Genomic DNA, 13639 nt, shown 5'->3' with positions numbered 1-13639 from the left:
TAAAAATTCTTGATGTAGAGCCAGTATGATCTCAGGATTCCTCTCCTCCTTCTGCAGTCTGCCATTCGATAACGCCAAGACCAAGCTGCAAAAGATGAAGAAGTTGCCTGATGGAACCTTCCCCTACAGAAACATCTTCGATGCCATGGGCAAGACAGTCGCTCGTGAAGGTTTCACGCATCTGTGGGTGGGATATCCCACTTTTTATCTTCGAATCGCACCCCACGTCTGTATCACCCTCATTCTGCAGGACATCATAACTGATGAGGTTAAGCGCTACAGAAGTCGAAACTGATTAGATTATTTAATAACTTATTGTATGTTGGGGATAGTCAGAGATAGAATATGAATAATGTAGATTGATGGGTTTTTCAAAGTGATAAATATGGGATCACTGAAGAAACGAGGTGATAAAGATCATTGTGGTGGCAGCTTGGAAGTCAAGACTAAGATAGAAGCAAAATTACATCTTTGCATTTCATGGTAACGCTCGATAACTGGTGATTAGATTCCCTACTCGTAGATGGATTGTCCCTTATCAATCAGTGCCTGTATCTTAGGATCCAAGGGGATTTTGCAAATTAGCGGGCCTTACTTAATCGATATGTACATTTAAACTCCTCGCACATCTTGGTAGCTCCTCCAGATGAAGCTGAGAAGAGATCTGCCTGGCATTTGCAATTAGGGCATACGAAGCCACTCATATTTTCCACCACACCGATGATAGGAATGCCGGTCTTAACGCAGAAGCTCAGCTCCTTCCTGACGTCAGCCAAGGCCACTTCCTGAGGAGTTGTAACAACAATCGCCCCGTCGTTTTATCCGCACTTCAAAAATTGCACAAGGAGAGGTGCTCGTCTGAGGTTCCCGGAGGAGCTGCGTTATTAGCGAGTGTACTGTCGATGATGAGGTAGTCAAGGTCGCCCCAGTTGACTTCCTGCAGGAACTGCTGGATGAGGCCGTTCTTGCGGGGACCACGCCAGATGACTGCATCGTTTTGATTGCCGAGGAGGAAACCGATGGACATGACTGCAAGGTCGCCAGCGAAGACGGGGGACCATCCTGCGTTGCTTTGATGGACTTCCTGGCCGACCAGGCCGAGCATAGTGGGCACACTAGGACCACATATGTCCACATCAAGAAGTCCCACCTCGTGCTTTTGGGAAAGCAGAAGCGCTAATTGGGTGGCTACTGTGCTTTTGCCTACTCCTCCCTTGCCAGAAAGCACCAGGATCTTATGCTTGATAGATTTTAGCTTGTCGGCAATTACTGCGATGGCAGGATTGACTTCGAGTGTTCCAGAGGCGCAAACGGATTGATTGGGGCATCCCTTGCAGGCAGACTCTTTACCGGCTGCTGAAGAATTCGCGCCAGGGCAGTGCTCATTGGCGTTCTCAGGTACTTCCTTATCCATATCCGAAATTATAATTTTAATGTTGAAGTGATGAACCCAATGTACGTTAGCCTGAGCCATGATAACACACAACGCAAACCTGATCATCATTTGAAAAGAACTTGGAAATGTTGCTGAATGTTGACGGATTGATCCCGCACAACAGAGGACTGCATATTCGCCATCATAGCTTATCCTTAGATTTTCGGAATTTTTATTCCATGAGATATTTGACCACTTTAACAGGCCATATCCAATAATAATGATGATAATCACTTAAGCATGGCTTCCATCGGCATTTTGAATTTATGATTTGAGCTTGAAAATAATTCAGTAAACAATTTTTGAAAATCTCCGAGATGATATATCTTGAGTTTGGGCCGTGTTTATTTGGTGCAATAATAATTGAATAAATATGTTTGAGCCATAGCGATAGATCTACGAATACCAGCTGTGCCTTCTATCGGTCAAGATGAAGGTGAAGTTTCCTTGTCGCATGAAGATAGAGCACTTGGGCTCGCTGATCACTGGGGAATCACCTCCGTCCGAGGACAACCGCTTCGTCTTTAACCAAGAACTCATCCTCAAGGATGAAACCAATCGCGATTGCTTCGAACTCACCGTCAACCTACTCACCGACAAAGGAGCTAAATACATCGCTGCAGTCATCAAACTCTACAAGGCTGAACTGGTACGGTCGGAAGGGGAAAGGCTCGTCCTCTCGCTCTCTAAGTGCATCGACAGTGAAGCTTTTGTGAAGTCAAAGTGGAACATGTCACTGCCATCAAGACTGGCAAAAGCATTGCTCCTTATGATCGCAAGAGCACACTGCAAAGAGAAGTTCCTTATCGCAAAGACGCCCCTGATATTGATCTTTCGCCCTATAGAAACAATCCCACTCGAATCTTAGAGTCAAAATCCGAGTATCAGTTTCCCCTCCACAACAACGGACCTAAGCATGACTGGGAAACCAAAAGCAGGAGCCGACTTCTGCCTCCCCAAACAGCCTATCAAAAATCTAAAATCACCCCAGAGTCAATGTCAATTATGGAGTCGATCCAGCTTCATATAACGGATTCGATCTTGGCTAGTCCGGAGTTATCGGAAGAGAAAAAGCGATGGAAGCTGAAGTCTATAGATAAGGCTATCAGAAATTGAAGGAAAAATACAAAAAAGAAGCTGAGATAAGCAAACAATAACTCAATAAACGCTTGGCACTGGAGAACACTTAAAATAATTTAAAATTGGAAATAATGAGGCTCAAGCTAAAGTCTGATGAACAGGAGAAGTCCCTAACTGAGAAAAACAACAAGATTAAATAGTTGCAGGCGCAGATGAGCATACTGCAGCAAAAATAAGTCGATAATGGCTATCTGAGAGAAGATATCAACAAGAAAGAAGCAACTATAAAAATGCTTGAAGACAAGGTTCGCAGTCTCACCAGGAGCATCGAAGATATGAGAGATTTGGCAACCGACCGAAGCAATTAAGAAGGAACACGCATCAGAGAGCTACAGATGGAAATGGAGAGTTTAAAGGTCAGGCTGGAGAGCAGATAGAGATAGTTTGAGAAGGACAGCAAGGCCAAGCTTTAGCAACTTCATGCAAAAGATATTTAACTCATCAGCAAAAGAGATCAACTTGATAGAGAGAGGAAGGTTGTTGCTGATCTGTAAAAAGCCATGCAAAATAAAGGCTTCGAACTTGAAAAATTACTCCAGAATGAACGGAATAGCAACAAATATAAAATGGATTAATTCAAGACAAAGATAGACAAACTATAGAGGGAACTGCAGAAGTATGAAGAAGAAAGGAAAGACCAAAGTAGAGAGACAGACCAGTTAAAGAGCAATTTGATCAAGCTGGAATACGACAAGAAGATTCTGACTCAATAGCTCTAATCAGTAAGAGTTGAGTACAACGAATCAAAAGCCTTCAGATAAAAATATAATTAAGTCCTCAGGGATAACAAATCGCTTGTCGACGAAAAGACATACCTTTAGCGACAATTGTAGAAAACTATCCAAGCCAAGGAATACAATATGAACGAAATCAATAAGCAATTCCAGGATCAAGTGGAATATTATAAGAGAATTAATCGCGAGCTTGATGAAAAGAACAAAAATGTCTCTAACAGGCTGATTGAAGTTGAAGGCCAATTGTAGCTAAGTAGAATCAGCAGGATAAGCTTAGAAGGAACTTATAGGCAAGCGTTAAGTAAGCAGCTGAAGCCAAAGAGAAGGAGAAAACAGCCAGAAAAGCACTGAAGGCGAAAGAGCAATAATCACTGTCTGTTGAGAGTGAGCAGGCCACTCTAAAGCAGAAACTTAAAAGTATTGAGCAAATCTACAAGCTTTAAGTGGATAAAGTCAGAGAAGAAGGAGAAAAGGCAAGAATCCAGCTAGAAAATGAACTTGATAGAGTTGAAGAACTAAGTTAAAGCAACACACAACTTAATATGGAGCTCAACCGCGTAAAATTAAACTGCAATACTCATAAGAAAAGAACGAAAAAGATGCAGCCAACATTAAAGAGAAGCAAGCTCACATTGAATCTTTGATTAAAGATTATGAAGAGCAAGTGTCTACGCTTGATCAAACCATCAACAATTTGAGATTGGTTGAAAAAGAGCAGTCTACTAAGATCCAAAGGTTTGAAATCGAAACAATAAAAGCTGAGGAAAGGAATGAAAAATCAAAGAAAGATATTAAAATCTTAGAATAAAGATGCAATAACTATGAAAACACTGTAAGGACTAAGACAAGCGAGAACCAAGCCATTGCAGCTGAGCGTGAAACGGTAACTAAGAAACTTCAATAGACATAAAATGAAAACAATCAACTAAGAACAGAAAATCTCAACATTACAAACTAAAGAAATAAGCTCCAAAAAATGAATGAACTCCTCCAAGAATAAATCAAGAAAGCAAAAGCAGACATTGGAAATAGCAATCTAATCATAACATAGAGATAAAAGGGATAGTAACAACTTCGCAATCAGATAAAACAATAGAAAGAATAGTTTGCGAAACTGGATCTTAAATTCAATACCTTTAAGAAATAGACTGATCGATATAGATAATCACTCAATGAAACCATCCAGAAATCTTTACTTACTCTTCTTCTTTCAAGCAAATAAGAAGGAAGAAAAAGTTTCTAAGACTTAATAATTAAAAAATCCGCATCTGAAAGCACATTTAACGATCTTGTCAACATGATCATTGCTCAATCCAAAGAAATCAAGCAAGTTCTAGCAAAGCAAGCTGAACAAATAAAGCAGCTTCAAAGAGAAAATGAGCGCTTGCATGAAGAAGCATCACACTCTTCCAACAAAGCTCAAAACGTATAGCTAACTCTTAAACGCCAGCTGGAAGAATTAGAACATGAGCTTGAGCAAGTCTTAGCGGAAAAGGAATCAGAAGGCTCCAACTATACTAACATCATAGCTGAGCTTGATGAACGTGTGAAATCACTGTAGATGACTGAGGAGGAGCTTAATACACAAATAGAAGAATTAAATTTCACGATAAACAGTCTGAAGATGGATTATGATGCCTTGAACGATCAGAATACGAAAAAGATAAATAATCTTAAAAAGCTCAATGCCTAGCTTTAGGAAAAAGTAGAGTATCAGCTCATGACCATCACCTAGCTTGATGAAAGATGCAGCCTCATGGAAGCAGATATCGATAACCTGCAAGCAACCATAGAAAATGAAACGGAAGCATCGCACAAAAAGGACAAGATTATTGAAGAGCTGAGAGATATTAAAGACCATCAATAAACCAGTTTATAATAATTGAAAAAGCAAAAGAAGTAGTTGAATGAACGGGTATCAGAGCTTGAATTGCATCTTAATACCTAAAGATAGTATAAAGATAAGACAAGAAGCTTGCTAGAGGAGGAGTAATCCAAGGCCAATGACTTGAAGACCTTTATTTCTAACTTAATGAAACAGAAAGAAATAGCTATCAAAAATGAACTAGAAAGAAGTGAAAAACTGATTAACTTAAGGAACATATCTTTAGCTTCAGAAAGAGTTTTAGCTCTTAAAATAAGAGAATGAGAGAACTCCAAAGCGTTATAACAACAAAAGTAGCAAAACAAAAAGCTAACAGTTGCTGTGAAGGAAGGAGAAAGCTAAAGGAAATAGTAAAGAGCTAAACATTTAAAAACACAAGAGAAACTAAGATAGAAAGAAAAATAATTACTCAATAAAGATGATGCGCTGAAGAAGCAATAACAAAGAAGCGAAAAAATGATCGAGAAATATAAATTGTAGATCAAATAACTTCAGTAAGAACTTGAAATCAAAAACAATAGCAGTCTTGAAGCAAGCAAAGATACTAACGAAAGAATAATCGCTCTTTAGAATCAACTTCAGAAAAAAACATCACAAATCAATGCCCTCGAAGCGAAAATGACAGAATATTAAGAACAAATTTATGCATAAAAAGAAAAGAGCTTTAGAACATAGGAAACATTAGCGAAGATAAGGAGCTAGAATGAATAATTGAGGCAAAAGATAACATAGATGGATGGAAACTTGAATGAAATAGCAGATGAATCTAAAGAAAAATAATAAAAATTATTTGAATTCTCAGGTAAAATTTATACATTAGAGTTAAAGCTCTAGGCAAAGTAAAAAGAAAAAATGTAATTCACTGAAAACTTCAATCAGGAATGGATAAATAAGTACGACGCTATGTGCGAGGAATATGAGCAGCGATTGGAGCTTGTTGAGAAGGAGAGAGATTATTTCAAAGGACTTTCAGATGAAAAAGATAGGTAAATATCAAAGATTAATCATCTTGTAAAGGTCGCAGAAGCTAACTAAATCACAATCAGAAAGACTTCGAAGAGAAGATCAAGAGACTCGAAGAATAAAAACTCTCATTATTCTCTATCAAAATAGCTAAATTCAACGATTGATTGAATAATCTAAATCACTAAGCGAAAACCTGAAGCAAAAGTAGACATAGCTGAGAAGATTAACCAATGAACTTGAAGTGGCCCGCAAGACAATAACTAACCTTGATATAAAATCCAAAGAATATGACTAAAAGATAAAGGGAATCAACAAAGTCTATCAAACATAACTCGAGCAGCTCAAGAAGAAAGATGTAAGCAACAAAGCATATCGAGAGTCAGTCAATTCTCATCAATGGAACGTTGAGAGATAAATAAAAAAATCACTTCAAAACTTTATCAAGAACTTTTTGGAAGTAAGTGATGATAAAAACTCTCAAAAACTTATTGAATTAGTCAGGAGTCTGGAAAAGGGAATCATGGAAATACTCTCTGTGAAGCCTAGCTAAAAATGATGCCATTATTATTTTAGAACATTGCTTATGCATATTTGACCATTAAATAAATTTAGCAAAATCAAATTGAATTATGACGAATTCTATTATAGTTATTGAGCAGTGCTTAAAACCCAGAGCTTTAAAAACCTTCATTTGTAGGGTACCCAATCCCATTTTCTGCATTTTAGACAGTGATTTTTTCGAAAAACGATAACCTTCTGCGTTTTTTGTAAAGGTTTCCCTCGATTTCCTCCAGAATGTGCGAATAGCCATTTCTTATTTTCTCAATTATATCCTCGTATTTTATAGTCTGCTTCGGTTGATCATGTATAAACTGACACCTCGATCCATAAGGACAGTAACCCTCCCTTTCGAACTTAGAGCAGTGCCTGTCTTATACTTACTCGGCAGAGCCTCTTTACTTCTTATTTCATCCTACCCGTGGGCAAACGAACACTAAATAATCCAAAAATTACAACGTCTCAAAAGGACAAGCAATTTTCATAAGCCAATACTTGCACATCTAGATTACTCTATAATCTTACCTATGTCTTGAACTTAGGCCTTGTATCCATCGAATCATTTGAACCTTTTCTCGTGCTTATCATTGATAGTGCTTTTGCTTGTTTTTTGTTATGGATTGGGTAATGGTAGTCTAAGCTTCCCAATTGCAATAAATGCGGCATGTAGCCATTGTATTCATATCCATTTTCCATTTGTTTGCAAACTAATTTTTATTATGATAGTAATAGTATAAAAATGATTATATCTATACGATAATCGTTCTCCTTCATGAATCCATATGTTGAAATAAATATCAATCACTTTAAAAGTTGCCGTGTTTAAAATTTAAGGTCGTTGAATAGTTTTTACTTTAACTTTGATGTCATCTATAGAAGCTATTAGACCATTTTCCACTGATGCTCAAGCTTTTTCTCCAGAAGCTGCTTTATCCTTGAGTTTCGACTTGTTCAATGTGTTCTACATCGATTAACACCCTTGAAGCAAAAGCTAGACCAACTGGTCAGACTTTCGCAGGTTTTGCTGAATCTAATCGAATTATTCCTTCCTTGTCGGGCTTTATTACCGTTTTTTCGATAGTGATTTCTTTAGAATATGTAAAGACTGCCCCACTATCTTATCATTTTAACTTTCCAAAGTTATTGGCTTTGGAACCTTTTATTCTTGCACTTATTTTACAGGATTGAAATGGAAAGGCTCACTCTTGTCCCGTATTAGCGTTGGAGTTTCTGAATTAGTCTAAATTTTGATTTAATTGCCTTTTAATAAGCAGGACTCCAGCAGGCTCATTGACGTTTTTAGGAATTTCTGAGAATGGCATGGAATGTTTTAATGTTGATCCTTTTTCTTCAATTTAATGTTTTAAAAAGAAGTGTGAGTAAAGCGCCTTCAGATTACTTGAACTCTTCTATTTCCTCGACATGCTCAACGATGGATTGGTTAAGATTATCCTTTGCTTCCGTGGCGCATAGATTCACCATTTGGGTGACCTTGCTTGCATACTTTTCGGGATCGTTAGTATATTCAGACTTGAGTATTTCTGTGGCAGCGTATTTGGGGTCTGGTTCTTCGAGTATGCTGTCCAAGCTCTCAAAGACCATGGATAGCGTTAAGAAAGGCGACCAATCATCCTTGAGGATGGGCATGACCACCTGTCCTGATATGGGTACAACATTCAAATGGTATATCTTATCGACGAAATTTAGCGCAGGTGGTGAGTCTGGATACTTTTAAGGTACGGTAACTTTGACATTGAAAACCAAATGAGAGTATGGTGAGCTGGTTGCCTTGATAAATACCGGTCTACCTGTGGTGAATAGGTGATGTAGAAGCAGTTGGGATTGGTGATCTTGATGCTTTCGGTGTGCTGTCTGGCTCTAAGTTATTAAATCTGCTCGTTAATAAGCTAATTATCCATGATTGCGATTTAATTATAGCTAAGGATTATGCTTATCAACAAAATGGAATTTTATAAGAATATAAAACAAGAAGAAATGCTGACATTTATATGTGATCATATTATTTGACCCAAAGGTTCAATCTTAATGTTTTTTGCCTCGGGGATAGCCAAAAATAATCATCTTTTTCGGGGCATTTCACGTAGACAAATAGAAATAAAGGCAAATTCATTATACCATTATAAAGATAGGACCAACCATCCAAACCAAGTTCAGATTTCTCTTTTCTACAGTAATATTTTCTAATACTTTTTTCAAAAGCTAACGGCCAGGATGCATAATCTTTCATTTCCAAGACCTTCATTTTATGATCATTGACCAATTTTCTACTTAAAACGGATGTAATTTGTTTTAATTTCTGCGTCAAATGTTGAATTATAATTTATTTTAATCATAAACTCAATGACCAAACAGCATCATTTCTGTTTTCTCTTTACTCGGATCGAACTTCTCAATGATGTACAGCAATCCTTGGACTTCTTTACTAATTTTAAGATCTACTTGCTCCACAGTAAGGAATGTGCTATCGTAGGGAACTCAGTGATTGGCGAAACGAAGGAAATTTTATGCATTACAAATGGTCAAAGCGAGGCCAGCTTCGATAAGGAAGAAATTAGATGCAGTTTGAATGAATAAAACGTAAAACTGTGCCCCAAATTGGAGATAAAGCTGACTGAAATATTATAAAGCTCAGAATAAAGACTAATCGGAAGCTATTAATTCGGAATTAATAACTATATACACATCAGTGATCAATTGAATCGGCATTGCGTGGAACTAAGCATTCAAATCGGATAAAACTACACCATTTATTATGAGGTTTTCATGGATCGAATCAAAGAAGGCGTCGATCAGATAATACAGGAACATTAATTCTCTAAAAATTTGATTAAACATTAAGGCTAAGTTGATGATTTTTTACCCTAGGAGATTTTGTCTTTCCCTTCAAGAAAAAAATTGAAAGAAATTAGATTAGATTCCGATGATTACATCACCATCAATCAAAGGTTTTGGTCGCCAACTTGGCTTGAAATGCATAGCTCACCAAAGAAGGAAACGAAACGCAGAAACTTCTCAAAGAAAAATTCAATGAATGAATCATTGGTAACCAAGCAAGAACTAAGAAATGACCAAAGCGCACCTGAATTAAAAATTGCAGAATCTACTATCGACGATCTCGAAAAGTAAGAAAGACTAGCCTAAGCCAAGCATCAAGCCGTGAAGCATCGATCATATAGCCTTAGAACTAAGAAAGCAATGATTCTGAAGATGAGGAAAAGACCATAGAGGAAATGTATCAAGTGATTCGCTCAACTCCAAAATCACCTTGCCAAAAGCAGACTTCATCTTTTAAATCAAACCAGAAGAAATAACTTAGAACAAAATCATGCGTTCCTCAATAAAAGTCTCCAAAATTAAAAATTTGGCTAAATATCTCATCCTCTTTATAATTGTAATCTTTGTCGGAATGGCAGGATTGCACTTCTTTAAGGACACAAACCACCACAATCATCACAAGGCAAAGAGATAGTCCAAGAAACATGGAAAACACTACACATTATGATATCTTTTCCTTGAAAAAATTAGTAATCTCTCCATACATTTCATACAATATAATAAAGAGATCAGAGAAAGAATTTTTTCATGGGTGCGATTTATTGTAGAAGATATTTGTTATTTCGATCCATCTTATAGTCAATCGGATTCACGATAGTATTGTAGACTTATTTTTTGATGTTTGTATAGGCTGGGCCTGGATCCTTCGGTTGATGAGTGTCAACTTTATCATGAATCTGTTTTTGCAAGATCTGCTTCAAAGACTAAGTTTGATGTTACTTCATGTGCCTTTCAAACTATCGGTACTTTGAGTAATCCTTGCGGTCTGAAAACAAGTTAAGCAATTCACTTTTATTTCTCGTTATTTAGTATTTCTTCTATTCTTTCATGTACTCGTTATATTCTTTTGCCACGTTATCCCGATATCTGTAAGCTTACTCGTAGAACTAAAATAAACATCTGATTACTTTTCGAAATGATTAGCTTTATGAATGAGACTATTCTGGCGTGGCTTGCGATTCATATCATTTTGCCTTTCTTCGGTCCTGATGCTTTCTAGATGGTTCCTTTTCTTATCGATTTCTTCATGAAGATCCTTATTATAATCTGATTTTAGTTTATTGAGTCGTCTTTTCTCAAAATCACTGTGTTTTTCAAAGTGAGAGAGGTAGTCTCTTTCTTCCATGATTCTTTTTCTCTAAAGGAGGCGTTTTTGTTAATGTTTAAGTGAAATTTCAGATGAATAGTGGTGGTCTAAAACCTTCTTCATCAATTAGAGGTTCTATAGTTAGGGTTTTGGCTAGATTCTGTTTTGAATGGTATTTTTGCGACTATTTGAGAGCTTGAAATAGAAGGGTTCTTAAAGGTTCTCTCTCTTGGCTTCTGAGTCTACGAGATCCTTCCTGGCGATACATTTATCTGACTGATGATGAGCATTGAGTAATTTGGAAGGATGGTAGGACTCATTCCTTAGGTTTAGGGCGTATTGGGGATTAGTGGGATTTGGAAGAAAGGTCATGGATGGTTGGATTACAAATAAAATTAATGTTTTGTATTAGCGTTATAAAACATTCATTCGTTAATTATTAAACCTATTTTTATGGATCAACAGAACTCTTCGATTTATTATCCATTCGAACTTTTTTACTTTGGACGTTGGATAAATTTTAAAGGTCTTTTTTGCATGGATATTCATCTTAGGAAAGAGGGGAAGGAGCTAAGCTAGCTGTTTAGCGGAGGGCGGGCTAGCTTTTTGATAAATTTAATGTAAATTTTCCATCACATTAATTAAGGATTATAAGGCTTATTGAACCCGAATTATCTGTCTTCAATATTACTGATGTTGTTCTCATGATGCTTGTGATTTTATTTCGTTTAATCCGAAGCATTACCGAGGGTTTCAGTCACTGCATTATGCCATTTTCCATATTCAAGGAGCTGTTGATTGTAATGCTTCCCCGCATTCTGATGTTCGAATTTTTGAGTTTATTTTTTGAGTTGCCAGGAACTTGACTGCGTCCAAATCCAGATCTAACTTCTTGTGGCGAGTTTTAATGGTGAAGAGTAGGTCTATGGTTAGTATAAAGTAAAAGTAAAAAGATTAACGCACCTGAATTATTTCCCTTGAATCAATAAACCTCCTCATTTCTGCAATATACACAAACAGCACCGCTAATGACTCATAGATTTCTCGTTACACAACATTATATCTTACGAAAGTCGGCATACCAAGTTCTAATTCAAAGTTTTTCCCTTTTTTTATATAATAAATTGGATGTTGCCACCCTAAACCGACCTTTAAATCGTTCAGAAGTTGCTTCAGGACATCAAGAATAACCATTCTTTCAAGAGCTACCACTAAGCATCAGAAGGAAGGGGCATATTCGGCCTCATCAAAAATAACTTTGAAGAAATGCTGGTCCAACTCGAGAAATTCATCCCCAACCACAAGCACGAAAGCTACAAAGAAACATTCTAACGACTCAAGTCTGGTCTAAAGGTATGGGCCTACTATTAGTTCAAGGTATTTGCTTGGATTGTCACTTGGCTTCAATTCCAAAAACTGAAACCTAACCAATCAAGTGTAAAGCCTTTTATTACAAAGAAAATGGACGAAGTGGCATATCTGCAACCCTTCTTTCCAAATAAATCTTAAATTTTTCTACGATATGAATACCTGCTCCTCATTTCAAAAACAGGGAAAAATAAATGTCACTGGAACTAGTAATAAATTGAAGCCTTTTCTAAAATAATAAAAGAATTTTTTAGTGCGAAAACAACAGTCAAAGGAACAAGCTGGAAGTTCATATCTTTTAGATTATTTGCAGAGGAAGGGTATTTCAAGACGCCCACCTAATGCCGGGAGAGATGGAGCAACCACTTGAATCCAAAGCTGAGCAAGACCAAATGGGGGCCTGCCGAGGACATGAAACTCTTGGTGGTTTATCAAGAGATAGGCCCCAAATGGGCCTACATCGCCCGCAAACTCAAAAATAGAACCGAACATATGGTCAAGAACAGGTTCAACTCACTCAAGCACAAATGGATGAAAAACAAGAAAAATAACACCATCTTCAACATTGCCCACCTCATCAGGGAAATATAGTTGAACGTCAAAGAATCCGACGATCCATCAGAAAGCTCATAATCATCCTACAGAGCATAGGAGAAGCAATCATCGTACAGGGCATAGAGGGCATAGGAGAAGCCCATCGCATTCATAAAAGAAGAGTACTCGAGCAGTTCCTAAAACAGAGTGCAGGTGCTGATAGAGTAATACTCGCAATCGCAATAATAATAGCGTATGAGCGAGAGAAGCTCTGCGAATGTCCGTCCTGCCGTGCTTTCGCTGGCAGACGTTGGCTGTGAGATGTAATTGAAGAGTAAACCACAGAAAACCGACAGTTACAATTAAATATTAGGAGAGCGACGACATTGCTATGAACTATTACTTGACGACCCGCTCTGGAGGAAGTAAGACCGCATTCCCACCTCAGACTACGACTGGCTCGAAGATATGATGGAAGAACAAAATTTACAATAACTCAATGAGTATATTTGATCATTTCCCACTCCATCTATTACACATGCTCCATGCTCACCTATTTGATAAATTATTATCGATTATGAATCATATGTGAGCAACAGTCAATTAAATATCAATGCATACAAATATCCTTGGCTCTATTTTATGCAGAACTATTTTAAAAAGAGCTTTGGATCTTGTAGATTGATAAATGACCAATATAATTGGTTTGTAATCTTTAGAATTATTCATATTCTTTGATTTATTCTATTTATCTATCTCTTGGGGGGGTTGGGGTTGGGGTTGGGGTTGGGGTTGGGGGGGTTGGGGTTGGGGTTGGGGTTGGGGTTGGGGTTGGGGTTGGGGTTGGGGTTGGGGTT

General features: G+C 37.4%; 1 protein-coding gene across 1 annotated transcript; it reads right to left on the bottom strand.

Annotated features, from left to right (window-relative positions):
* Positions 1 to 31: 31 nt before the first annotated feature.
* LOC116244883 (uncharacterized) lies at positions 32 to 1414 on the bottom strand. Its single transcript, XM_031616698.1, is given in 3 exon segments — positions 32 to 276; positions 611 to 841; positions 844 to 1414. Coding segments are annotated over 3 exon segments (1047 nt in total).
* Positions 1415 to 13639: the final 12225 nt, after the last annotated feature.

The sequence above is a fragment of the Nymphaea colorata genome, unplaced genomic scaffold (assembly GCF_008831285.2).
Source record: "Nymphaea colorata isolate Beijing-Zhang1983 unplaced genomic scaffold, ASM883128v2 scaffold0361, whole genome shotgun sequence".
In the NCBI taxonomy this organism is placed as follows: Eukaryota; Viridiplantae; Streptophyta; class Magnoliopsida; order Nymphaeales; family Nymphaeaceae; genus Nymphaea; species Nymphaea colorata.
This window is presented reverse-complemented; position numbering and strand designations above follow the sequence as displayed.